At 34.6% G+C, this 25,745-nt stretch overlaps 1 protein-coding gene across 1 annotated transcript in view; it reads left to right on the forward strand.

Annotated features, from left to right (window-relative positions):
• Rfx6 (regulatory factor X6) overlaps positions 1–25,745 on the forward strand; it is a 44,813-nt gene that overhangs the window by 10,729 nt on the left and 8,339 nt on the right. The window contains exons 5-14 of the mRNA XM_048354631.1: positions 4,270–4,347; positions 5,561–5,588; positions 14,882–14,989; positions 17,670–17,747; positions 17,864–17,977; positions 19,893–19,942; positions 21,250–21,409; positions 22,259–22,403; positions 24,213–24,322; positions 25,250–25,367. Coding sequence (XP_048210588.1) covers positions 4,270–4,347; positions 5,561–5,588; positions 14,882–14,989; positions 17,670–17,747; positions 17,864–17,977; positions 19,893–19,942; positions 21,250–21,409; positions 22,259–22,403; positions 24,213–24,322; positions 25,250–25,367 — 989 coding nt within the window. The remainder of the gene's footprint in view (positions 1–4,269; positions 4,348–5,560; positions 5,589–14,881; positions 14,990–17,669; positions 17,748–17,863; positions 17,978–19,892; positions 19,943–21,249; positions 21,410–22,258; positions 22,404–24,212; positions 24,323–25,249; positions 25,368–25,745) is intronic.

A 25,745-nucleotide genomic window follows, 5' to 3' on the forward strand; every position in this document is an offset into this window, starting at 1 on the left:
AAGAATAATGAAACAAAATTCTATAGTTACAATAGAATAACTGAGTAATTGCTGCATATTTTGTGGTTATGGGTATACTATATCAGGAAAAATTAATCCATTTATTTATGTTTAATCCATTCATTGAGGTATCGATGTAAAAAGCAAAGTTTGGAGATACAATGAGTTATAGAGATAGGGTACCTGTTATCAAAAAAGCTCACTATTGGTATTAATGATTAATTATTAACACTTTATTAGTGCCATCTGGGTGTCAGAAATTTTCATCTCTTTTGATGTGTAAGAAGATCCCATATCCCATTCTTGCAAAGTATTCTTGCAGAATGCCTTGGCAAAGTAAGGGAGAACATGACTGAGCCCACAATTAGATTTCATCTACATGGTAGACTGTTTGATTTGGAGTTACATTTTAATTTCTTGTAGACTTTGATCAACCAAATCTTGGTTTTCAGACTTGATGGACAAAAGCTATTATCTCATTTATTAGTGGTGATTTAGTGGTCTAATAAAACTGATAGGGCAGCTGCTCTTATCAGAGCAAGTTATTGCAAGTCCGTGAACAGCTTAATCCCATCATTTCCTTATCAGTTATCATTTGTGCAGTGTAAACTAACACCAGGTCTGCTAGCTCACTGGGAACATATGTTTCAAGAATTTTGTATGAGGACCAGCACTGACACGGAAAAGGAGTAATAAAAGTATGGATGAAAAGTGATCGGCAAATGAAGAAAAGTGTTAGACAGAACGTACATCATTTGTCCCACTAAAATATATTGTATTTCACATTCACTTTAAAAGGTTGCAACACTCATGAACTATTCTCATTCATTTGTAACTTATAAATGATGCCTATCACTTGACACAAAGTAGTAGAAGACTGGGAGTGAATTTTGTTAGAAAGGTCCATTTGTGACACAACATTTTCTTAGCAAAATTAGCTACTGAAACCCAAGAATATTTGGCATTGATCATTTAGATTCTGTAGTAAATATATGCGAGAACTGTGAAATACTTGGAAATCTTTATTCAGAATAGCCTACAAAACCAATATCAAGTATTGATATCTAAAGTCTTACAACTACTTGTTCCATGAGACAAACCTCACCTTTACCTAATATGGGCCAGCATATGTCCTTGTTAGTTTGCATGGTATTTCCTAGCAGAGTTTATTTTAGGGAAACCTATTAATAGCAGAAGAGTGCTATAAAATGTTGCAAGGGAGATGAGAAGTACACATATACTCTGTATGAACTCACTCTTCCCAGTTTTATGAGGTTTATCTTTGACTGTTAGGAAGACAGACTGCTCACTTATCATCTCCTCTTCTCTTTCCTGAAAGCCCCTAAATCAGCACCTAGTTAGACAGAAAGATTAAGGTGTGTGTGTGTGTGTGTGTGTGTGTGTGTGTGTGTGTGTGTGTGTGTGTGTGTGATTATTTCTCTGACTCCAGAAGAAACTTGGTATGAAATATGTGAAGGTACTGAAAAATTCTTTACAAAATGATTTTGCAGAGCATTGAGATGTGTATTGCTAGAATAGCCTTTCTACATAAATGGGCTATTTTATTTTGCTTTATTTTATTTTTGCCAGTCCTTGGCCTCGAATTCAGAACCTGAGCACTGTCCCTGAGTTTTTGGGTTTTTTTTTTGCTCAAAGCTCACATTCTACCACTTGTGCTCCACTTTTGACTTTTTGGTGGTTAACTGAAGATAAATTCCCATGCACTTTCTTGCTCAGGCTGGCTTCAAATCTCACTTTTTAGATCCCAGCTTCCTGAGTCACTAGTATTACTGGTGGGAACTACCGTTGCCTAGAGAGACATTTTAATCTTTATCAAAATTTAATATTTAAGTAGATAATAATCTATGCATACCATCATTAACAGTTTTTTTATTGTTTTCTTTATGAGATATTATTCTCAGCTTTTTTCATGTTATTCATTCAGTTACTCAGCAAATATTTATTGACTTCTTCTTACAGGGAGCTTATTTTCTAGAAGAAGACTGTTTTTGTACAGATTGTGAAATGCAAAATATTCAGTGCCAGTGGCGTAGGCTTTAATGACTTACCATTATTATCTGTGTTTGCCATAATTCATGATGTACTAGAGGAGAGGAAATACCAAGTGCAAACACATTCAAAATATATTTTATGTAAGAATTTCTAATTGTAAGCAAACAAGATGCAAAATTAAATATAGATTCTGTACTTCAAGTGTTAAACCTGCATACTGTTTTGAATTAGTGTGTTCGAGAGAGCAACAGGCTTGAATTTTGCCATTAAATTCATAATATTTTAAAATAAACTTTTTTTTTTAAAAATAAATCAGTTAGTTTGAACCTCTGTCCTGAAATTGAAATCCCAATAACACTGCACTTGGATTGTGACTGTATGTAATAATGAATATAATTCTTTGCTTGAAATAGATGCTCACAAATAGTAATTGCTCCTATCATCTACTTTGTAATACGTATGATAGAGTTACAATTCTTTCTTTGAATGATTCCCCCCACACCATGCATAGAATATCAACTCCTCCAGGTCCCAGATCACTTACAACTACTTGCTCTTTACTACATAATGTATAGTAAATACTAAATACATTTTTGAACAAAAGAGAGCATACTCTTAGTGGTTTTCCATCTCCTAGCTAATTTATAAGAATACACAGATAGAACATTGAGCTATATCAGTATATCTACATTATGGGACATTGCTAGTGGAAGAAAAGATACTGCTTCTCCCATACAGAGCTAAAGAAGTTGGCTAAGTCACTTTTTTGGCGTATGGGTTGTCACTGTCATTAGTTTGAAAGGACCCTTTGAGAGATAGATAAAAAACATTGATTCTGAATTCAGGTAGAAATATTATATACTGCTATTTGTAAAGATAACCTGTACAGTAATGATAAACAGCACAAGTCATTTTCTAAAAAAGAGAAACAAATTAGTGTAATGAAACTATTCTTAATGTCATGAGTAAGATAACAAGGTCAACTTAGTATTAGTCAATATTAATGAGGTCCTGAAGGATGTTGCAGTTCAAAAGGAATGTGACCATAGGATAGTTTCAAACTTGGGAATCTGCTTTGTCTCAGTGCGGGTCAGGATGATTCCTATTCTACTATCTGTAAGAATCTAGTTCAGGAGGCCATGAAATGGGGTAGCATTTGAAATTCAAATATTCTTCAGCATCATTTCCTTGTGTGTTTTATTCATCATTGTACTGACAATGGTCCCGTGGCCAGGCAAGTATGTACTGTTACTACTTATTGAACTCTCATTCATGTCTTCGACTTAAAAGTTTTGTTTATCCTCTGCGAAAGCAAATTAGTTTCTTCTCAGTCTCCATGAAAAAATCACTTCACAACGGCATAACATTGCTTCCATGTTGAAAAAGGTTAGGGATAAGGACAAGAAACTAGAAATTATTATAAAAGAAGATTATTGACTCCTATTGCAGTGCTTAATATATGTTCTATTAGCAAATGGCTATTTGAATGATACAGTATATGGAACAAGAGCAAGCTTTAAAAAAGGACATGCAATTACATTACAATAGCTTCCCATCCCAAGAGATCTCCATGTTCTCAAAATCACTTCTTTTATTTCTTCCTTTGGTATGGTGATCCAAAGTTGAGTAAGGGAAATGTTGGCACTTATTTCAGACTCCAAGCTTCACTAATTCTATGAATATACAAGACGGAATATTACCTAAATCTACTGTTATTCATAAATTTAAAGTTTTCCCCTTATCTGTTTTTGTTAATGTATGGGTTTTGGTAAGACCTTTATGAATTAAGCTTTCTTCCTTTAGTTTCTAATTAGTGATATAAATTAGTTTATTATTTTGAGTTTTTTCTTTTTATTGTTTGTTACTTCTTCCATTCTTTTCTTGATTCCAACATACTTTTCCCTTGTGTATCCTAAGATTTTTTTTCCTACTATGTAGAAGTGGATCAGTTATGATACTTCTCTGTTCAGATGAATGATTATTTTCTACTTATGCTGACAACTTGAAAATGACTTCCTCCCTGCCACAGTCATAACAGACATTCATTAACCTGGATCCTTCCACATTGTTGTTTTAATGGTAGGCTGGAGCCCATTGGGCATCCTCATCTTCTTGTTATTTTGTTCTTTTCTTTATCTTTGAGGAATGCAAGTGGAAAGGACAGACACATAAGTGGGAAGTGGTCTGTCCCAGGGAAGGTTTAGTTTGACTTTACTCTCTTCATTAACGACAAGCTCCTTCCTGTCCTTGCCCTAGGTATCATTACTATGGGATTGGCATCAAAGAGAGCAGTGCCTATTACCACTCCGTGTATTCTGGAAAGGGCCTAACAAGGTAGAGTCATACCATATTCAAGACACATTTCTCTACATTTCTTTTAATATGCATGGTATCTATTGAACAAAATGACTTTCTATTTTTTCCCTCAAAATGCTTTCTTCTAATCATCCTACTTTAATTTTAACTCTGTATGAGAATTTATAACTATAAAGTCTTGATTTCTTAGTAAAACTTTACAATTTGTAATACTTAATGAAAAAGAATCAAAGAGAAATGAAGGTTTGTTTGATTTTTGTTGTTGCTGTTTTGGGTGTGTATGCTGGGCATGGGGCTTAAACTCAGGGTCTAGCCACTGTTCTAAGCTTTTTTGCTCTAGACTAGTGCTCAACCACTTGAGACACAACTCCCACTTCTGGCTTTTTGGTTGTTAATTGGACTTAAGAGTCTCTACACTTTCCTGATTGGACTGGCATTGAACTTCAGTCCTCAGATATCAGTCTCCTGAGTAGCTCAGATTATAGAAGTGAGCCACCATTGCCCACTGCAAACTTACAGTTAAATTAATATTTTCTCATAAAACTGGATCTAATTTCAGATTGAATCCAATAAAACGAAGTTAGAAAAATGCACTTTTTCTAAGAGACAATTGTGTGAAAGATTTGTATATGGACTATAGTCTTACCACGATGTTTGAATATGATTGTATTTTAGTAAAATGAAGCTAATTTACCTGTTTGGGTCTCTGTGACAGAAAACTCATAAATGAATATAAAGAGCACACTGCTTTAAGCTTCCACTAACTATCCTGAGGCATATACTAGTGATATACAATAAAACAAGAGCTCATATAGAATTATTCAAAATAGTTTAAACTGCATCTGAGATTGCCTTTGGTATGATTACTACAAACTACTACCTCTTGAAAGAACAAATTATTTTCACAAGTAATATATTTTGTGGAAAAAGTTATCACGATGGCAGATTGCTAGCCACTGCCTACTATAAAATACAAATGGAGGTAGACTAACACAAATCTTTCATAGAAAGAGGTCCTTTGCTAGCTTCAGTTGTTGCCTGACTTTTATAAATATATCTCATTTAATTTTCTCCTACATGGCTTCTATTTACTTTTAGTTGAGAAATGTACTTGGATTCTTTTGAAAATCTGAATCCAGTTCCTATTGTTTCTGGTCTTCTGCATTTCCTTGACTGCTATAGTTGTAATTTTCTTTTTGAACTAATGAAAAATGTATTGATTTTTTTAAAGGTTTTCTGGGAGCAAGCTAAAGAATGAGGTAAGAAATATTTTCATCTTTATATTTATTGCATTATGTCTTACAAACTCAATCACACTCGTCAATCATCCCATATGTAAATACAGAAAAAAAACCCCTTAGTTTATCAGGAGCTTCTTGAAAACACTGAGAACTTTAGACCAGCTAAGTCAGGCTATGGGCAAGGAATGCAGATTTACATAGTCCTACTGGACAACTTCAATCTTGAAGGGATAATTTTTCAGTAATTTTCACCTAATATCAGACAGGAGATTTTTGAAAAGAAGTGGGGGGAGGGGGAGGGGGAGGGGGAGGGGGAGGAGGAGGGGGAGGAGGAGGAGGAGGAGGAGGAGGAGGAGGAGGAGGAGGAGGAGGAGGAGGAGGAGGAGGAGGGACACTATCATTGGTCCCCAGCCAAAATCAAAACCCCATTATGATACTGAAAAAATTTTAAAAACCTAGTGCTTTTAAAAAACTCTTTCATAATCATCAAGGAGCTCCAATGTTTTCCTATACTATCATTTGCTACTTTGTATATGTATTTATGCATGCACAGATGCACACACACACACGCACACACACACAATCTTTCTCTCTAGGCTTTCTCACCAACCTCTCCTTAAAGAACAGATCAGCAAACTGTCTTTATCTAAATGAGTTAGACTGCCATTAGGAACTGCATGGCTAATTAGGCACATGATAAGGCCAAATTATCTTCAAGTTAACAAACCATTAAAACATGGTGCCACAGAACTAAGGGCACATTACAATGGGGTTGCATGGTAAACTTGAACTTGAGGTAAGTGTAACTCCATTTTAGTTGATTGAAATGATTCAAGCATATTATCTTAAGAAATAATAAAAGCCTCCAACATTGTGAAATAACTAATTTCTCTCTAGTAATGGCTATTTACATAGTAAACTCCCTCAGATTGCTCTTATTATCAATAAAATAATAGCTTTTTATTAAAATAAACAATTGTGAGATTGTGAAAGTATTGATTTAGAAATACATGTTGGTCCACTAAAGATTAGGTCAGTAGAGACTTTAAGTGCTTCTCTCAGCTGTTTGTTCTCCCAGTTTGATGAGGCTGCAAGTAACTGTGAGCCATCAACTCATGTGCCAAAAGCACAGCAAGTTTTGCTACCTTAAGTTATACATATATATTTCCTAAGTCTAGTTTTCCTTCTTGCAAAACTACACTACAAATTCAGTTGTACATTTAGTAAGTAAAGTTTAAATAAAATATTCTTGATAAACGGAAAGTATTCTGCACATCTGTAGATCCAGCATCATGGAAGTTAGGGCAAAAAGAGTACAAGTTCTAGGCCAGTGTGAGCTACACAGTGAATTTGAAGGCTACCTGGGGTTTGGAGAAAGTATCATAATGAAAGAAAGAAGAAATAAATAAAGAAAGAAAGAAGGAAGGAAGATACTAAGGAAAGGGAGGAAGGAAAGAAAGAAAAATACATAAATCAACTCAGCACAGCATGAGGTGCTGAGTAGACCCTATGCAATAGGTAGGAGTGGGATTAGATTAAGAATTCTGGAATGAATTGAAGGGAAAAGATAGCATCAGACTGTGTATTATAAACCTTATTCTGGCTATGGATTATTTTAGAAAAATTTGTAACGCATACTTTAAAACCAGTTTCATACAAAATATTAAATATAGAATGAGTAATTAGAAGGAAGTATAGGTATCTACCACCCTGTCAAGATAGGGAAACCCACTTTTAAAATAACTGAAAAACATTAGAATTGTCAAAGGAAAAAGAAAAGGACAGAAAATGGAATGTTCTTTATATCCAATGCATCATACAAAAATTGAAGAAAAAAGGAGAAATTGGTGGAAGTATCTTCAGCAAATATGACAATATATCTACTACATGAAGAAATCCTACAATAAATTAAAAAGAAGAAGGCTTAACCAACAAATTAAATGCTAATTCATATAATAGTGCACAGGTTAATAAATATATTTAATACTACCAAAAAGCAAAAAAACCACAATTATATTTTACAGTATAAAATTACCATATGTTAAGAAATCATCATGAAGCTGCCCAATGTTTGCTGAGATAAACTCATGAGATAGTAGTGATAGTAGGAAATAGTTGGAAGCTGTGTAAGAGACTTAAAAAGGTCTGAGGATGTACCTTATTACAATGTTTGTTTGGGTTCTAACTCTGGCACGGGGGAAAAAAACACAAAATAATAAAAATAGAAAAGAGACTGAGGAGTCCCTCTCCCTGCTAATGTTACTTTTGCACTAATCCCACAGGAAAATAAAAGTAGAAAAATTTATGCATAAATTATTATTAATGTTAGTGAAGACTATATGTAAGTTAAATGGCTAAAAGTAAATAAATGATTTTATTAGGCACAGTACTTTTATGGCACTGAATAATTTTTTTATTGATTAAGAGGATCTTTCAATGATATGGACAGTATTACTTATGAAAAACAGGACATAAAAGCAGTTAAAGTATACAGATGAGCTCAAGAATGTAATGGCCAAACATGTCACATACGAATCATGGAGAGTACCTGTAATACATTACGCAATATAGTGGCCACTAGCCAGATAAGGCTTTTAATTAAATAAGCTTAAAAATTAAAATTTGAAGTCATCCATGCTGTATTTCAAGTGTTTAATAACCGTGTCCAGACAGTGGTCATGATGTTGGCCAGAACAGATAAGATTTCCATTATGACACAAAGTTCTATTGCACTGCATTGTTTTAGGTTATGTAAAGAACCCATCTCACCATGAATATGTGCTCATAAAAAGGTAAATCAAAAATGAAAATAAAATTCACTAGAAACATGTGTGTGTACTTACTATAGGAAAATATATACATAGATAATTCAATGTGGAAAAAAACTGACTAATATGTAGTTTGTGGAATCAGTTCTGGGGGACTAGTCTCCACAAGCACACTGGCAATTAAAATGTGCTCAGTAAAGATTAGGGAAATACAAATTAAAACTATAATGAGGATATTTATTTATTTATTTATTTAATAACTATTGGATTTCCTGATGAAAGAAATCTCTTCTTTTCCAGTGAATCTTCCAGTGTGCCCCAAATTTTGTTTTAGCCCATCAGCTAGAGTATTGAAGTTTCCATTATTTCTTAGATTTCATACATTACCACCAGAAAATTTCCAGGAACAGACAATTTCCTTCTCCTTAACATGAACCATTTATAGCCCATTGAATGACTTTATACGAAGATCAATATCAAATTCTCCCTCCTTGGGATATGCTTTTCAAATATTTGTAGACTCTTATCATGCTATCCTTTGTCATCACTTAACCAAGCTATGCCTCTTAACTCCTTTAATCTTTCCTCATAAATCTGCCCCTCTTACCTTCTAATCATGTTTGTCTATGAGCTACAGACTACTTATTTCCTCTTAGAAATAAGCATGTTTATACTTGACCTAAGACTATCGAAATTATCAACTGAGAAATAAAATTAAACCAATAAACAACAACAACAACAAAGCCAAAACAAAAGCCAGACTTTTGAGTTTAGCTGCTGTAGAGTTGTAGCTGTTGTAGAGTTTATTTACCTAGCACCTTCAGAGTTTTGCTGTTGCATTGATTCACCCATTGTCCTTTGTTTCTCCAAAATGGAAACTAGGCAATTTGTATACTGAGTTGAAGTTAATTCAGATAACATTGACATGTTAACAATATTAAGCCCTTCAATTCATGAATTTGGGATGCCTTTCCATTTACTTGGATAACTAACTTCTTTCAGCATTGCTTTGTAATTTATATTGTAGAAGTCTTTCACCCCTTCATTAATTCTTAAGCATTTTTTTTCATTTTGTTGTAAATGAAATTGTTTCCTTAATTTGAGTTTCAGGTTATTCACTGTTACTAAACAAAATTATCACTAAATTTTTGTATGCTAACTTTGAATTCTGAATTCATTCATTAATTCCAAGAACTTGTGTTTGTATGTGTTTGTGTAATCTCTAGGATTATCTACATATAAGACCGAGAAACAGACAATTTTACTTCTTCCTTTCCAATTTTTATGCCTTTTCTTTTTTCTACCTAAAAGCTATGGCTAAGACTTCTAGTATCTACACTTCTACTCTAGAGGTGGATGTACTTGCTTTGTTTTTGATCTTTTTTCTTTTGTATTTGTATTTATTTAACTCTGAAATGTAATTTTATTTCATTTTTATTATTGTCAATGTGATGTACAGAGGGATTACAGTTACATACTTAAGGTAGTGACTACATTTCTTGTCAAATTTGTTACCTCCTTCCTTATTTTTCTCCCCCCTTCCTTCCTCCTCTACCACCCCTCCTCTTCTCCCTCCCTGCTTGTACAGTTAGTTTACAATATATTGTTGTATAAGTATTGCTGTTGCATAGGTTCACCTTTTACCCTTTGTCTCACCATTTTGATGTTCCCCTTCCCTTTCCTAATTCAGACAAACACATAGAGGAAAACTTTTGACAATTAGGTATGGTGGTTTCTCTGAGCCTTTTCTATTTGTATGCCTTTTCTAGTTGTAAGGATTTCTATTCATATGTAGTGTCTATTCGTAAGGATTTCTCCTTGATGTTTTTATTATGAAAGAGTATGGGAGTTTACTAAATGCCTTTCCAATTAACAACTGGTGAGTTAACTAACATCTTTATGTGTTTCATTTCCCCTTTATTCTGTTAAGGTGCTGTATTGGGTATTAATGTATTGAACCATCTTTGCTGTCAAAAGTAACATAAACATAGTGTACAGTCTTTTTTAATATTCTGCTGGATTTGGTTTGCTACCATTTAGTTGATTTTTTTCACATGGAAGTTTATGAAATATTGTTCCATTGTTTTCTTGCATGGGTTTTGATAGCAGGGCAATGAATAAGCTTAGTATCAGACCTCATAGCCAGTTTCAAACTTTTCCCTTCTCATTAATTTTTTGGAAAACTCTTGTACTCATATCATATTATTATTATCACCATCATTGTTTTAGGTGCAGATTATGCTACAAGTGCGCATGTGGCTCAAGGGGTAGAGTGCCCATAAAACAACACAAGATACTGAGTTCAAACCCTATGAAAAGATTCCATCTTTCCAGTTTGTTATGGAATCTCTTCATCAAGTCTCTATGAGGTCATGTTATCTGAAGTCAGTGATGCTTTTTGATTGCTTGTATTCATTTTTTTCATCCATCTTTGGAAGTGTGGTTTACAGTCATTGTTTCTTCAGATACTCTCCATCTCCTCTCTCTTCTTTCTCTCCCTCTCTCCTTACATCTCCATTTCTTCCTTTCAGCTTTCTTGAACTTTCCAAGTTTGCATGTTGGTTAGTCTGATGGTATTCTGCAAGTTCCATAGGTTCTCTTTATCTTTCTTTGATGTTTTTTCATTTTATTTCTGACCCCATAAATTCATTTTCTCTTTTTCTATTCCAGGTTCACTGATTCTTTCTTCTGCTTGATCAAATGTGCCTTCACAGACCTCCAATTTATAAAAATCCTAAAATTAACAAAAAAGAATTTCTAGAGATAAAAATACAAAAACTAGTGCTTTCAATGCTACTACCTTTCCAGAAATACTGGCCACCATATTGTGAAGTAGGAAGCCATTCTTATCTGCTAATTGGCAATGCCAATTTTATCATCTAAGAATAGAGCTATCATTCTATTCCATTCTTTTACATTTTCCTACACTACTATCACCATGTTATTTAGTAAATACTTACCATATATCTTCATGTAGTCTTTATCTTTTTTATATTTACTATTCTTGTCAAGGTGATATACAGAGGGGTTACAGTTACATACATAAGGTAGTGATTACATTTCTTATCAAAATTGTAGTAGTCTTTATCTTTGTAACATCATATACATTTTAGATTTATCTTGTTAAATTTCATACACACACACAACAACAACAACAACAAAAACCCTGATGGGATTTTTGTGGGGATTACATTTGAAAAGAAGATGAATAGCTTATCATTGGCAATTTTTCAACATCAAATCTTTTTATTCATGATAATATACTATGTAATGCATTTAAAGGAAACTTCAGTTATTTTGTTATCAATATGTATACTTATTTAGACAAATATGTTCTAATGTTTTTTGTTATTATGTGCAGTATATATTTTATGTCCTTCTTTTCTATTTTTTACTTGTACTGGGACTTAAACTCAGGGCCTAGATGCTGTGCCTTAGCATTTTTGTTCAAGGCTGGCACTCTCCCACTTGAGCCATACTTCCTCTCCTGGCTTTTATGCTGGTAAATTGGAGATAATAGTCTCCCAGACTTTTCTGCCTGGGTTGGCTTTGAACTGTGATCCTCAGATGTTAGCCACTCAATAGCTAGTATGACAGGGCAATCTACCAGTACCTGGCCGCTGGCCCATACCCATCATACTTATCCCTTGATTATAGAAATTCAACTGACTTTAAATTGATCATATACCCAGTAAATTTACTAATATACTTATTTGCCATAACTTTAAAATTCTGTTGAACACAAGATGAAAGCAGGTTACTTTTTCATGATTGTAATTTACAAGGGACTTTTTATGGTATTTTACCACTTAGTGAGAAACTTATGGGTCTTAGACACACATTATTTGTGTAATGAGTTTCTTTTTATAATGAAGTAAGCTTTTATTTATTTTTAATGAGAAGAGAGACAGAAAGAAAGAAGGAGACAGAGTCAGAGAGAGAGAGAGAGAGAGAGAGAGAATAATGAATGGCCTTTGGATTTTGGAGAAATGCTTTTTTTCTACATGGTGACCATTATATAATAAGTAGCATTCTCTACCTTTGTTGTTTTGTGGTGATTTTCATCCTTATACTTTGGGATTATTTTTATGACTCATGGATTTCTTTTGAAGAGTTTTTTTTGTTGAAACTATTAAATGCGTAGTGATGAGTGAGACTGACCTACAGTTTTTCTTTCCATTCCTAGCCCTGTCTAGTTGGAAAGTACTTCTTCTCTTCTGTGTTCTAAAACCAAAAATCGTTTGAACTTGAATTTTGTTTACTCCTGAATGCTTGGTAACACCTGCCAAATCTTACAGGGTTTGCAAGCAGATTTCTTGTACTCTATAGTTTTGTTTATAATGTTCCCTTACTAGTAATATAATTATTATTTATTCCTCACTTGAAATGTATAGTATGTGTATGTGTTCATATGGTCATTGTTTAACATTTAACTTAAATTTTATGTGATGACATATACGTTGTCATTTCTGTTTACTTTTCCTATCTCATCAATTACTTCTTGAATGAATAAATCCAATTATTTCACTTAACATAAAATATACAAGAAAAAATGGCTAACTGTTAAAATTAGAATTTAAGTGCATTTTGTTATGTGATTCTATCAGACCTTTTTATAATTTGTCATAATACTTTCTTCTTTAAAGATGAGGTAAGGGTGGGGCTGGGGATACGGCCTAGTGGCAAGAGTGCTTGCCTCGTATACATGAAGCCCTGGGTTTGATTCCCCAGCATCACATATGTAGAAAATGGCCAGAAGTGGCGCTGTGGCTCAAGTGGCAGAGTGCTAGCCTTGAGCAAAAAGAGAAGAGGCCAGGGACAGTGGTCAGGCCCTGAGTCCAAGGCCCAGGACTGGCAAAAAAAAAGAAAAGAAAAGAAAAGAAAAAAAAGATGAGGTAAGGGTGGTGGCTCAAGCTTATAATCCTAACTACTTGGGTGGTAGAAGATAGGACTAGCTGAGGCATAAGGGTTTGTGTGACTCTGTCTCAGCCCATGGCTGAATCAGGGTGGCACTCTCCTCTTACCCATAGCAACAAGGGGAAGCACAATCAGAGGATCACAGTCTTCCCCAGGCTTAAAATGACACTCTACTTAAGAAAATAACCACTGCAAAGAGGGGCTCGGTGATGTGCCTCAAGTAATAAGGCACTTGCCTATCAAGCAGTTTAGTCTCTAATACTGCCAATAAAAAGAAAGAGATAATTTGTTGTCTTATATTCTATTTTATTTTTTTTACTGATTAATAGTATCATTCTTTCATAATGTAATGATAATGTTTTTATATGGTAAACTCAAAGGATGGAATAGATCTTAAATTACTATGACAGATTAAATAGAGTGAGTGAGATAACTGAGCTAGTTCATTAACTTAAAAATTTTTACTCTTTATCATGATTAAAACAGAGGTTGAGGCAAAAACTTGCAACTTAATTTGGGGAAAATGGACTTCTCTATTTTTTAATATAAAAATTGAGAGCTTTGAAAGGCAATCATTCAACATGAAATCAGTGCTTTTAAAGTATCTGGTTTTTAACCACACAAAACTACTCACAACTTCTTTCTGTTTTATCATAGTGAGTCTACAAAGTTCTACAAAGTCTGGGAGTGATAAGACAGGGAGGGAACTAAGTCTATTTATGTCAGCAATAAATCTTTGTCTAGTAAACATACTCAGTATGATAGGGATAAACAAAGAAATACAAGGAGTTCATAACTAAACTGTGGGAAATGTATGGGAATGAACAAAATTTCATTCCTGCCAAGAATACTTTACTTCTCTCACTATGCTAATTTTATTCTTTTCCCAAACTCTGGATTTTAGTATAGTTTGTAAAATGTTTTAGATTAAGAATAATAGTTACCGCCTGGGAGTGATTTACTAATGTTCTGGCTCTGTCATGAATATATATTTACTCTTTCTATGTACATGTCTTGAAGGTACATTTGACACTACAGCAGCATAAGTTATATGCTTGTGAATTGTTCCAATTTGATGGAAACTGCAAAAGTTGTTCTTCCCTAAGAACAACACATATTTGAACGTTAGGGTGACAGAAGATCGATGTGGACAAGTTCAGATTACTAATTTGGAAATCAGATTTTGACTCCAGTAAAATTGTTAACAATTACTTAATTACCTCTGAGTCTGAATAAGTTAATTTACTTATCATCTCACTTATAAATGAAAAATCTAGATCTGACAATTCTTGATTCTCTTATAATTAAAATAATATTAATAAAACCCTGAAATAGAGATTTCTAAACTTATGCTAACAGATGTAATTTAAATTTAAGCTCTAAATAAAAAGCACTGACAAATATTTGTTATGCTAGGAAAAATATTTTTGTAATAAATTGCTTAGGGTTTAGAAATAATTTGACTAACATATTTAGTTTATGCTGTTACAATTTGTCCAAGCCTTTTAAATGGTTCAAGTCCTTCTAATTGTAAGGTGATGAAGAATAACATTTTGTGGGGTTCTATACTATTACAGTTTTATTTTGGATCCACGTGTTTATTTCTTTTTATTTTATAAATTACAGGGTGGTTTCACTCGTAAATATTCCCTGAGCTCAAAAACAGGAACACTTCTTCCAGAATTCCCCAGTGCTCAACACCTTGTGTACCAAGGATGCATTTCTAAGGACAAGGTATCAATTAAAGATATTTCTCTATTGATTTTTTGATATGTGAGTTCCATATCTCCATTTGCTGGGAAGCTCATGCACTTGGAGGAAGCAGTCAGAAATCTGTGTAATCAAACAGAAATGACTGATTTATAGGAGAGACAAACGTTTACTAGCATTGATTAAACACTTTTCAATTAATTATTTACCATCTCTATGATAGCTTGTATTCAGAAGGTAGTGAAATAAATGTTAAAATTCTATCGATTATTTTTTACTAAGTAAGCAAGAAAATGCTAGGATATGTCTATTGTGTACAGGTTTTTTTTTTTTCTTAAATGATAAAATGGAGCTATTTGTAGGTAGCTCCATTTTACTTTTGGAAATAGTAAGCATCTCTCCAGAACAGAATCTGCTTCTAACATTGAGTGGGAGATACTCAGAGAGTGCCAAGACTATTCAAGAAGACACAAAGACTCCTTTCAATTTTAAAATCTAGCCAGGTGCCAGTAACTCACTTGTGCAATCCTAGCACCTCAAGAGGCTGAGATCTGAGGATCACAGTTCAAACCCAGCCTGAGAAGGAAAGGCTGTGGGACTCTTATCTACAATCTGGAAATAGAGCTGTGGCCCCAGTGGTAAGCCATCAACCTTGAGCAAAAAAGCTCAGAGAAAGCACTTAGACCCTGAATTCACGTATACACACATTAAAAAAAAATTCTAAAATTCTGTGCTATTCTACATTTGCAATTCTTTTAAAAGTTAAGGAAGACACCTTTTCATTGTGTTCAGACTCACAGCTAATCCATCATATATGTTTTTAATGGTTATGCAATGCAGTAGGCCCTTTGTTAGTCCTAGAGTTATGTGTTGAAGGCCTATTGGTAGTTTAAAAGCAGGAGATAGATGCTGTTAAATCAGAGCTTCTAACTTCTATATGTTTCTTTTATCTAAAGATAATTTTTATAGCATTTAAGGAAAGCCTATTTCACAAAATATTGAGTTTATTCAAACTCTGTGTGTGTGTGTGTGTGTGTGTGTGTGTGTGCGTGCGCGCATGTGCACACCTGCCAGTATTGGGACTTGAACTCAGGGCCTCATGCTTTTTCAGGGCTCAGGGCTCAGCTTTTTCACTCCTGGCTGGTCACCTACTACTTGAGCTACCACTCCAGCCTTACTCATTCAAATTCTCAGGTGCAAACATAGAGGAATATCGTTAATGAATTTTCAGCTATATTGCTTTAGCAATGTTTTCTTTTTTTTTTTTCAGAAACAAAACTTAAAAATAACACATTGTTTTTTTATTTAAATTCTATTCTTAGGTAAGAGATGCAGAGTAACTTGCTGAGTTCATTTTTAATAACAGGCATACCATATCCCTTAAGACACTGTATGTATGTGAAGACAGACATACTGCTGTTATCAGTCAGAACAGGCAAAGAATTGAAGCTAATTCTTAGATATTGAATCCAGTAAGTCTCCTGAGGGATGCTCACTTCTTTCTCTTCTCTAATCATGTTTCTCAAGGTTATCTTATATTTTTCTTTGTAGATAGACTGCACAGTATTCTGGCTTTCTAGTGGAGGAATTGCTAGCAAATATTAGCGTGTGGCCATTTGTGGGGAAGCACTGGAAATCAGTGAGATGGCAGTTCTTCCCAGGAGGGTATAGTTGGGTTGCTTTTGTGGAGGGGATTGCTTGCATGCAAACACGTCATGAAGATGTTTACTATGTAAACATACCTAATGAGTCAGACAGAGAGAAGCAGGGGGAGGGCAAATGTAGAAGAAAAATAGAGAGGTGATAGTTGATTTCAGCTTCTAGGCTGACTTCAAGGAATTTCTTCCCTGTCAGCTTGCAGGATGGGATCATTTCTCACTCCCATGACCTCTGGTTCTGGGTTCATTCTTGTGGATGTCCTGTTGAGCACCAGGGACTGACGTTCTTCTTTTCTTCTTAAGGATAGTAAAAATTGTGATACCAAGGATCAAACCCAGGACTTCACACATCCTAAAACACTCTATGATTGATCTACACCCCCAGCCTAGCTGTTTAAAAAATTTAAAACTATTTAATTCAAATATCCAGAATAACTTGGCAAAAGACTATGCATAACATTCATAATGGACATTCAGTGCTTTCAACTATTCATCTTTATTGACTTCTTTTTAGCATGAGAAATATGTTGTTAATTATGAGTATGAGTACTTTATTATTACTATTATCAGTATGAATAATATTACTACTTACTTAAAGGATAAGGGCTCAGAGACAAAGCAACATTTATGGTTAGATATGGTCAGGTGTTTGGTGGAGCTGGACATTCCAGGTCAGCTGGTTTCAGAATTAAAACTTGAAACCACCCTGCTATACTGCTTGAAGAAGGTATTTAAAACTACTGGGGAAAATAATATATGTTACTGTCCTAATACAAAGAATAAAGACATTGCTTGACCCATGGGTCCTGCCAGAACTACCTTTTCCCATTGTTCTTTTTATCCCATATTGCAATCCTCAAATTATTTGCCTTTCTCCCTTAAGAAGCTGTAGTAAGCTCCTTGAAATGGAGTTTTCCCTTTATTTTTGACTTTACAGAATTGACACAATATCTGATGTACATCAGGAGCTTAAAGGTGTGTGTTAAATGAATAAATGAAGACAGTATTAAAAATGCTTTGATTAAGCTTTTCCTTCCTTGAAATAGGTTGATACCCTCATCATGATGTATAAAACTCACTGCCAGTGTATCTTGGACAATGCAATTAGTGGGAACTTTGAAGAGGTAAGGATGACAAAGAATACTGTCTTGACTAGATTATATCTACTTTCAAATCCTGTTCATAATGAGTTCATCTGAGGGGAAAATCTTAACATATGTTCTCTTTCCTCTTTAACTAGATCCAGCATTTTTTATTACATTTTTGGCAAGGGATGCCTGATCATCTTCTTCCCTTGCTTGAAAATCCTGTCATTATTGACATTTTCTGTGTTTGTGACTCAATTCTTTATAAGGTAAGTTCTGTGAAATACCTTAAATACACAGCATTCATTTCTTTAAATAGCATTCTAGCTAAATTCTTGCAATACATTGATCAGAAATTCACTTTCTGATCAGAAAGCAAGAAGCTTTACAGTGCATTCGTATTAGTCTGTGTAGTTTATATATTATTTTTGTTTGTAACAAAAGTTTTCTGTTTTAATAGACATTTGTATAAAGTAAAACAAACTTGGTTTCTGTTTACAGCCCAAAATGATTCTAAATGTGACATGTTTGCTAATGTATGCTCACTTAGTTAATTTGAATTAATTCTCTAAGGTAGTTTCATATTAAATAATGCAGTGTTCATTTCATGCCATTAGGGCTTTAAGGAACATCAGAATGAGGCACCTAGAAGGATGAACACCTTGAAAATCTTGAAAGACTAGCTTCAATGCATTATTGTCCAAGTGTGTGTGTGTGTGTTGCCAGTCCTCGGGCTTGAACTCAGGGCCTTGGTGCTGTCTCTGAGCTTCTTTTTGCTCAAGGCTGGCATTCTACCACTTGAGCCACAGAGCCACTTCTGGCTTTTTCTGGTTTTTTTTTTTTTTTTTTTTTTTTTTTTTTGGTTTTTCTGTTTATGTGGTACTGAGGGATTGAACCCAGGGCTTCATGCATGCTAGGCAAACATTCTACCACTAAGCCACATCCCCAGTTCCCAACTGTAGTTCTTAACCAAGTAAGATTCCACAAATATCTCAGAAGTCTCACAAAGATATTTGGAGTGAAGTTGAGCTGTTTGGCCTTTTTTTTTTTTTTTTTTCTTGGCCAGTCCTGGGCCTTGAACTCAGGCCTGAGCACTGTCCCTGGCTTCTTCCCGCTCAAGGCTAGCACTCTGCCACTTGAGCCACAGTGCCGCTTCTGGCCGTTTTCTGTATATGTGGTGCTGGGGAATCGAACCTAGGGCCTCGTGTATCCGAGGCAGGCACTCTTACCACTAGGCTATATCCCCAGCCCGTGTTTGGCCTTTGAATGAAACATTTAATAGGAAGGGAGAGTGCCTAAGCCAAGCTTCAGCAGCCATAAGATCCAAAGAAAGTGATAAAAGGAACTCCAGGAAATGAAACAGTGATTTTTTCTTTTGTTTTCTTTTCTTTCTGTCTTGTTGGTTCATGTAGCGTACGGTGGCACAGAAATGGACAAATGCAGCAGTGGCACTCACTGTACACTGTGTTAAAAATGAACTAGACAACTTGTAGGTGGGGATGAGAGGGAAAAACTGGGAGAGAGTGAAGGAAGGAGTGACATTGTACAAAAAGAAATGTATTCTTTATCTGACTTATATAACTGAATCACTCCATATATCACCTTTATAATAACAATTTAAAACAACCCAATGTATCTGGAATAGTACATCAACATGTCCTCATATAAAGTTATTTGTTTAAAAAAAAAGTCATTGCAGTTAAGGCCTGACACTCATGAACACACATCAACATCAAAGCAAACCTGTTAGGATGAAAATTACGACACTCCTTGAAAATGTACTTCTGCTCTGTTCTTTGGAGTCCAACACAAAATTCCCAAATATAACTGTCTTAAGACAAATTTAGTTTCTTTTACTCATGTTGAACCCAGGGACAGTGAACATCGTAAACGCATCAGGACAAAACAAACTTCTTCAAGATCATCTCACGCCTAAGAGTGCCTTCTACTTAATACAACAATACATGATTATAAAGGCCAGTACACTGGTAATTAACATTAGGTGCTTAAACAATACCATCTTTTGTTTCATTGTCCCATGTGCACATAAATTCTATCATTTTAGAGAGAAGTGATAGCTTTCAGGAATAATTTATATTATTCAATAGCTAAGAAGAAAAATATATACTGTCTTGCTATATAAATATTCACTGAAGACTTACACTAACTATTGCTGTGATTAAGGTTCTTACAGACATACTCATTCCTGCTACAATGCAAGAAATGCCTGAAAGGTAAGTTCAGTAAGAGTGATAAAAAGGGTAGGTAGAGGAGGGATGGGTGAGAGTGTTGAAAGGGGTGACATTAATCAAGATACATTGTATTCACTAACTGCTTATTAAATGGCAATTCTTCTGTACAACTACTTAAAGATAATAACCTCCCACCCCAGTATTGGTTCTCATAAACAACACTTTCTTCTTATATATTGCACTGAAGGGAAACATCAAGCAGTGATTTATTCACTTTTCAAGAATACTTTTCTAGCTCTGGCTTAGTATATGTCCAGCCACTAGTTCTAGTTCTGGCTAGACATAGACTAAAATGAGATCTATACCAAGAGGATTAGCAGGGCCCCTGTATGAGAGAGGGTGAAATGTAAAAAAGACTTTTCTACCTCTGTCTCTGTATCAGCTGGAGGAGGTGTGCCTCCGTATTTGTATCTGAATCTCAAGTTTAGGAAAGGATAGAATAAAAACTTTCTATCTCTTTAATTTGAGGTCTGCCTGCTTCATTATATTTCCATATGTTCATATAATGAACTTTAACCACACTTACACCCCCCCATGCTTCTTTCCCCTTCCATCTGCCATTTTATTCTAAATAAAGAATCTCCTAGATCTTGATGCCTGAATTCTTCCTCTTTTCTTTTATCATTTCACTGCTCCCTAATGTATGTACCACCCCAAATATATTTAGAGTTGTTTTGCTGATATATGTGAAGATTTTAAATGTTTATATATTATATTATACACAGCAAACATTTGCAAATTTTTACCCTGGGCCTATGATTCGTATGCTTTTGATGATTAATCTCACAAAATTCTATTTGGATTATAAAAATATGCTACCAAAATAGTAAATAAATAGAATGTATTTACCCCAATGTCATATCTCTTAACAAGCCAAGATATATAACAATAATTCTATATTTTCCTAGAACGATATTATTGTATAAAATGGTTGAATCATGATTCAATAATAATGAATATTTATTGATCCCTCCCTACATTCTAGACTTTAACCTAAGCATCTTCTTTCACCTCATCTCTATAATAATCCTATGATGAAAATACTGTTTTTATTCCTGTTTAACAGGTAAGAAAACTTGAGCTTGAGGAAACAAAATATTTTTATTAAGATGACAAATGGCCCTTATATATCTATCAAATGCAGCCCTACTCTGAATCTGTTTGACTTCAAATTCATGCTTTTGGGAGAGGAAACTAATAATAGTATATCTCCATTAAAATACATTTACTCAATGCAGTTCTTGAACAACGTAGCTTTTAACACATAAGGGTTTTTTTTTTGTGTGTAGTTTATTAGCAGACATAAGAAATTTTGCTAAAAACTGGGAGCAATGGGTTGTTTCATCCTTGGAAAACTTGCCCGAAGCCCTAACTGACAAGAAAATACCAATTGTGAGAAGATTTGTATCTTCTCTGAAGCGGCAAACATCTTTCTTGCATCTTGCTCAGGTGTGTATGGGTCCTCTAAGAGGATTTGAGTCTAAGAGACAGACTTAAGATAACTCTTTCCCATGGGAAAGTCTGAGGGGGCTCTTACAGATGGAGAGGAGCCAAGTCATCATGAAAATACAATGTGTGCTTCTAAAGTCAATGTTAGAACTTAAACAGGGTTGTGAAAGAGAAAATGAGAGGAAGTTGTACAGTTTAGTTAGTACTATTGCATTGTACTGTCCATTTCTTGATTTGTGTAAAATGCAACATCCATAGAATACTGTAAGAAGCTGAATGGAGAGTAGACAGAAATTCTCTGCCTTATCTCTGCAACTTTTCTGTGATACAAAATTATTTTGAAAAATAACAAAGCAATCTGAATTTAACATTTACCTTGTGAATCATTTGTATGAATTAAATATAGGCACTTATTAAACTGCTACTAATATGACTCTACTAAACAGGAAAGAATAACAAAATCCTTATATTATAAATATCATTAGTACTAAATATGTCTACTGCCTTAAAAGATTATTCATTTTTATAAAGGTGTTTATTCCCTAAAATTTGAAATATAAGCTGTTTAATATAATATTTTAAAAATCCTAATTTTGTAGCTATGGACAAAAATTATTCAAATTTCTAAATTTAAAAATGAAATTTCAAGTTATTAGTATAGATGAGGCTCATGAGTCTCAGCTATTGATTTTAATTTTCATATAAAAATATCAAAGATTCTTCTCATTTGATGAACTATTTTTCTTGAAATGGAAACTTTCATGTGATAGTCCTTTATTTTTAAAAAATAATATCTTTTAATAGATAATGTCCTTTTTATTTTAATGTCTTTTAATTTTCTCTGTGTAGATTGCCAGGCCAGCTCTCTTTGACCAACACATTGTGAATTCCATGGTGTCTGATATAGAAAAGGTTGACTTGAATAGCATTGGGTCTCAGGCCCTTCTTACCATTTCAGGCAGCACAGACACTGAATCTGATCTCTACAGTGAACGTAAGTCTGTTTTCTTTATGAAGGACAAGACATCTCAGTGTTGGCACTGCTGACGGCATTAGCTTTAATTCTGCATTGTGGAGACCTGTGCTATACACTCTGGGTGCTCAGGAGAATGCTACACACAACATGCCTCCTCCTAGGACTTTGTATTTCTTTTTAGCAGTACTGGGATTTGAAGTCAGGGCATTATACTTAGTAGATAGAAATTTTTCCACTGCTTCAGGCCTGTAGACATCTTTCCCACTAGTTATTTCTAAGATAAGCATCCACTTTTTTTTGCCAAGGCATGAACCTAGACCACAATCCACCTATTTTATATTTCTTGTCATACATAGGATTCACGTATACGCAGCATACATGTCACTATGATTAATTTCTTTCTTTAAGCTGGAGTTTCATTGATTTTTCTGGCTGGGCTTGCCTGAATTTGCAATCTTCCTGATCTCAGCCTCCCAAGTAGCTACCTGAGCTACAGTACAAGTACAGGCATGAACTGCTGCTACTCAGCTATAATTCCCCCAGTTTTGACAATCAGCATCTCCAAAATTTCCAAATGTCCGCTGGCTGCAAAATCACATCTGTCTGAGAAACACTATTTTAAAAGAATTGTGCTTACGCATCATGGAAAATCTGAAAACTATAGAAAATGTTGAGGAAAACAACAGCATTTAAATGTCTTGTTATCTAGAAATAACCCAAATGCATTTAATTAGAAAGAATCAAGAATTTTAGGAGTATTTTTTCCAGTTCTTTGCTACATAGTTGCAGTGTTTTATATTTTTGTCATCATACAGTTATGGTGCATGATCAAAATGATATCTGAACACAGCAATGTTCAAAGTGGAGACTCCATGTACACTTGAGTTATTTAGTAGATTTTATTCTGCATGGCTATACAAGACTTGGTTTCAAGAGGATATTTTCACCCCTTTCTCTCAGAAAAGACAAAAATGCCAGCCATCTACCGATATAGCACCATGAACAGCTCTTCGGGGTCTAATACCAGCCCCACATTTTATTTAACATAAAATGTCATTAGCCTTTGAGATTCAGTAAACCTCAGACTCATAATGTAATGCTAACCTTATACTCTTCCTTTGATGATAAAAGGTACTCATGCAAATGGCTCAATTCTGCAATGCATAATTTAATTTGCCAAAGCTAAACGATCTTTCAGAAAGCAGGAAATCAACAAGCATAGTTTGATTTATTTTTTCATTTCCTTCAAGCAATCTATTCTATGTAATGAAACTACTGGATTAAAAATGATTATTTGTCTATATTAATGTATGCTCTTTTAGTATATGCATATGCGTGTGTGTATGCTCTTTTAGTATATGCATATGCGTGTGTGTGTGTGTGTGTGTGTGTGTGTGTGTGTGTGATGTAAGCCTATATTTCAACATAAAAAATTTCAAGCATTTTGGGGTACTACTTTCTCAGGGCCTGAAATGAATTCCTTAAAAAAATTTAACTTAGGGCTGGGGATATAGCCTAGTGGCAAGAGTGCCTGCCTTGGATACACGAGGCCCTAGGTTCGATTCCCCAGCACCACGTATACAGAAAACGGCCAGAAGCGGTGCTGTGGCTCAAGTGGCAGAGTGCTAGCCTTGAGCGGGAAGAAGCCAGGGACAGTGCTCAGGCCCTGAGTCCAAGGCCCAGGACTGGCCAAAAAAAAAAAAAATTTAACTTAATCTTTTCTCTTATGTCTTTTATTACCAATGATTCACAGTTGTAGGTTTTTCTTTGGGATAAAAGTAGACGCACTATTCTGCCTTCTTATTTCTTTTTGTTTTGATATTTAAGATGACTCTATCACTGTGTTCCAAGAACTAAAGGATCTGCTTAAGAAGAATGCTACAGTGGAGGCTTTTATTGAATGGCTGGACACTGTGGTAGAACAGAGGGTTATAAAGGTACTTTTTCATGACATTTAGAAAGCACTTTATAAAAACACTCAGGTAGCTGTTACTTCTTGACTTTTGGGGAAGGGTGCTAGATTATGTGTGAAAACGCTTAGGAAAGCATTTGAATCCCACAAACAAGACAAAAGCAGCAACATGCCAGACTTGAAAGTATTGCCAGTAGATTCTACTGTGTTTCTCCTGTTTTAGCCAAGTGCTACACTATGCTCTTCTTTCTTGGTCATTCAGTGAAGTTACATGTAAGGGACATCATTAGTGAAAGACAAATTTCAGAAACTGGAACTATCTTTCCCTTTTTAAAAAAAGCAAGTTTTCAAAAATACTGACAGAAAAAAAAAGATTTTATTCATTGGCACTTCTGAATTCTAAAAACTCTCTAGGTTTTTATTTTTTTTTATTTGGCTTCTTCAATTCTTTCAAATTAACCTCAAGCCATTCATCATGAAACAAGGCAATGGAGAACAAATATATCATTATTCATTTGTGTGAGTCATTCCACATCAAGTAAACTAGTCCTAGGCTGGGGACGTTTGGGAAGGAAAACAGATTGTCACTCAGGACCTGAGAAGTGTATTAATCATTCACAGAAATGTATAACTCATACTTCACACATGACCTCCTGTTTTTTTTAAAGGTCTATCAAAACTTTTAAAGCTACAAATAGGCTGTAAATTATTTCATTTGGTTGCCTAATTCTCTTAGGAGACAAAGCCACATAGAAAAAAGGCTTAGTACTCTTAAAAACAAAGGCTAAAATGAGACTCTCTGGACAGATCATTTTATTTGATGTCACAAATACCATGCCATGCCATGCCATCTGTCCCTCGGTCAATTTTGCTGCTTCTTGATCTAACATGGGATGCATGTGGTAATAAAAGTGACTGGTTTTATAGTTTCATTTTGTTCCTTTACTTTTAGACCAGCAAACAAAATGGAAGATCATTAAAGAAGAGGGCTCAAGACTTCCTGCTTAAGTGGAGCTTTTTTGGAGCTCGAGTGATGCACAATCTCACCTTGAACAATGCATCAAGTTTTGGTATCCTATCATTTTTCAAAACACTTAACTTTTCCAACCATGTCTTAATCCCAGCTTACTAGAAATGATAGTTATATACCAGAGTTTGAGAGTCAGGTTGCATGTGAGATTAAGTCCTACACTGCTTGCCCCTGATTGTGGCTTTACCCAAGCCTGTCTGTCCACTGAAGAAGGGGAAGAATATTATTTTTATAAGGTTGCTTAGTGAGGTACTTTTGTAGATGATGCAAACAGAAGCACATGGCTTTGCACCCTTCAGAAGTAGAAGTTATTGTCATTATTTTACATTAGCCTTTGGATGGCACCTTTTCTATGTCAAACAACCAACCAAATAAACAATAATTAAGACATTAGCCCCACTGACAAAATTCCTTGCTG

This window comes from Perognathus longimembris, chromosome 9 (genome assembly GCF_023159225.1).
Source record: "Perognathus longimembris pacificus isolate PPM17 chromosome 9, ASM2315922v1, whole genome shotgun sequence".
NCBI lineage: Eukaryota > Metazoa > Chordata > Mammalia > Rodentia > Heteromyidae > Perognathus > Perognathus longimembris.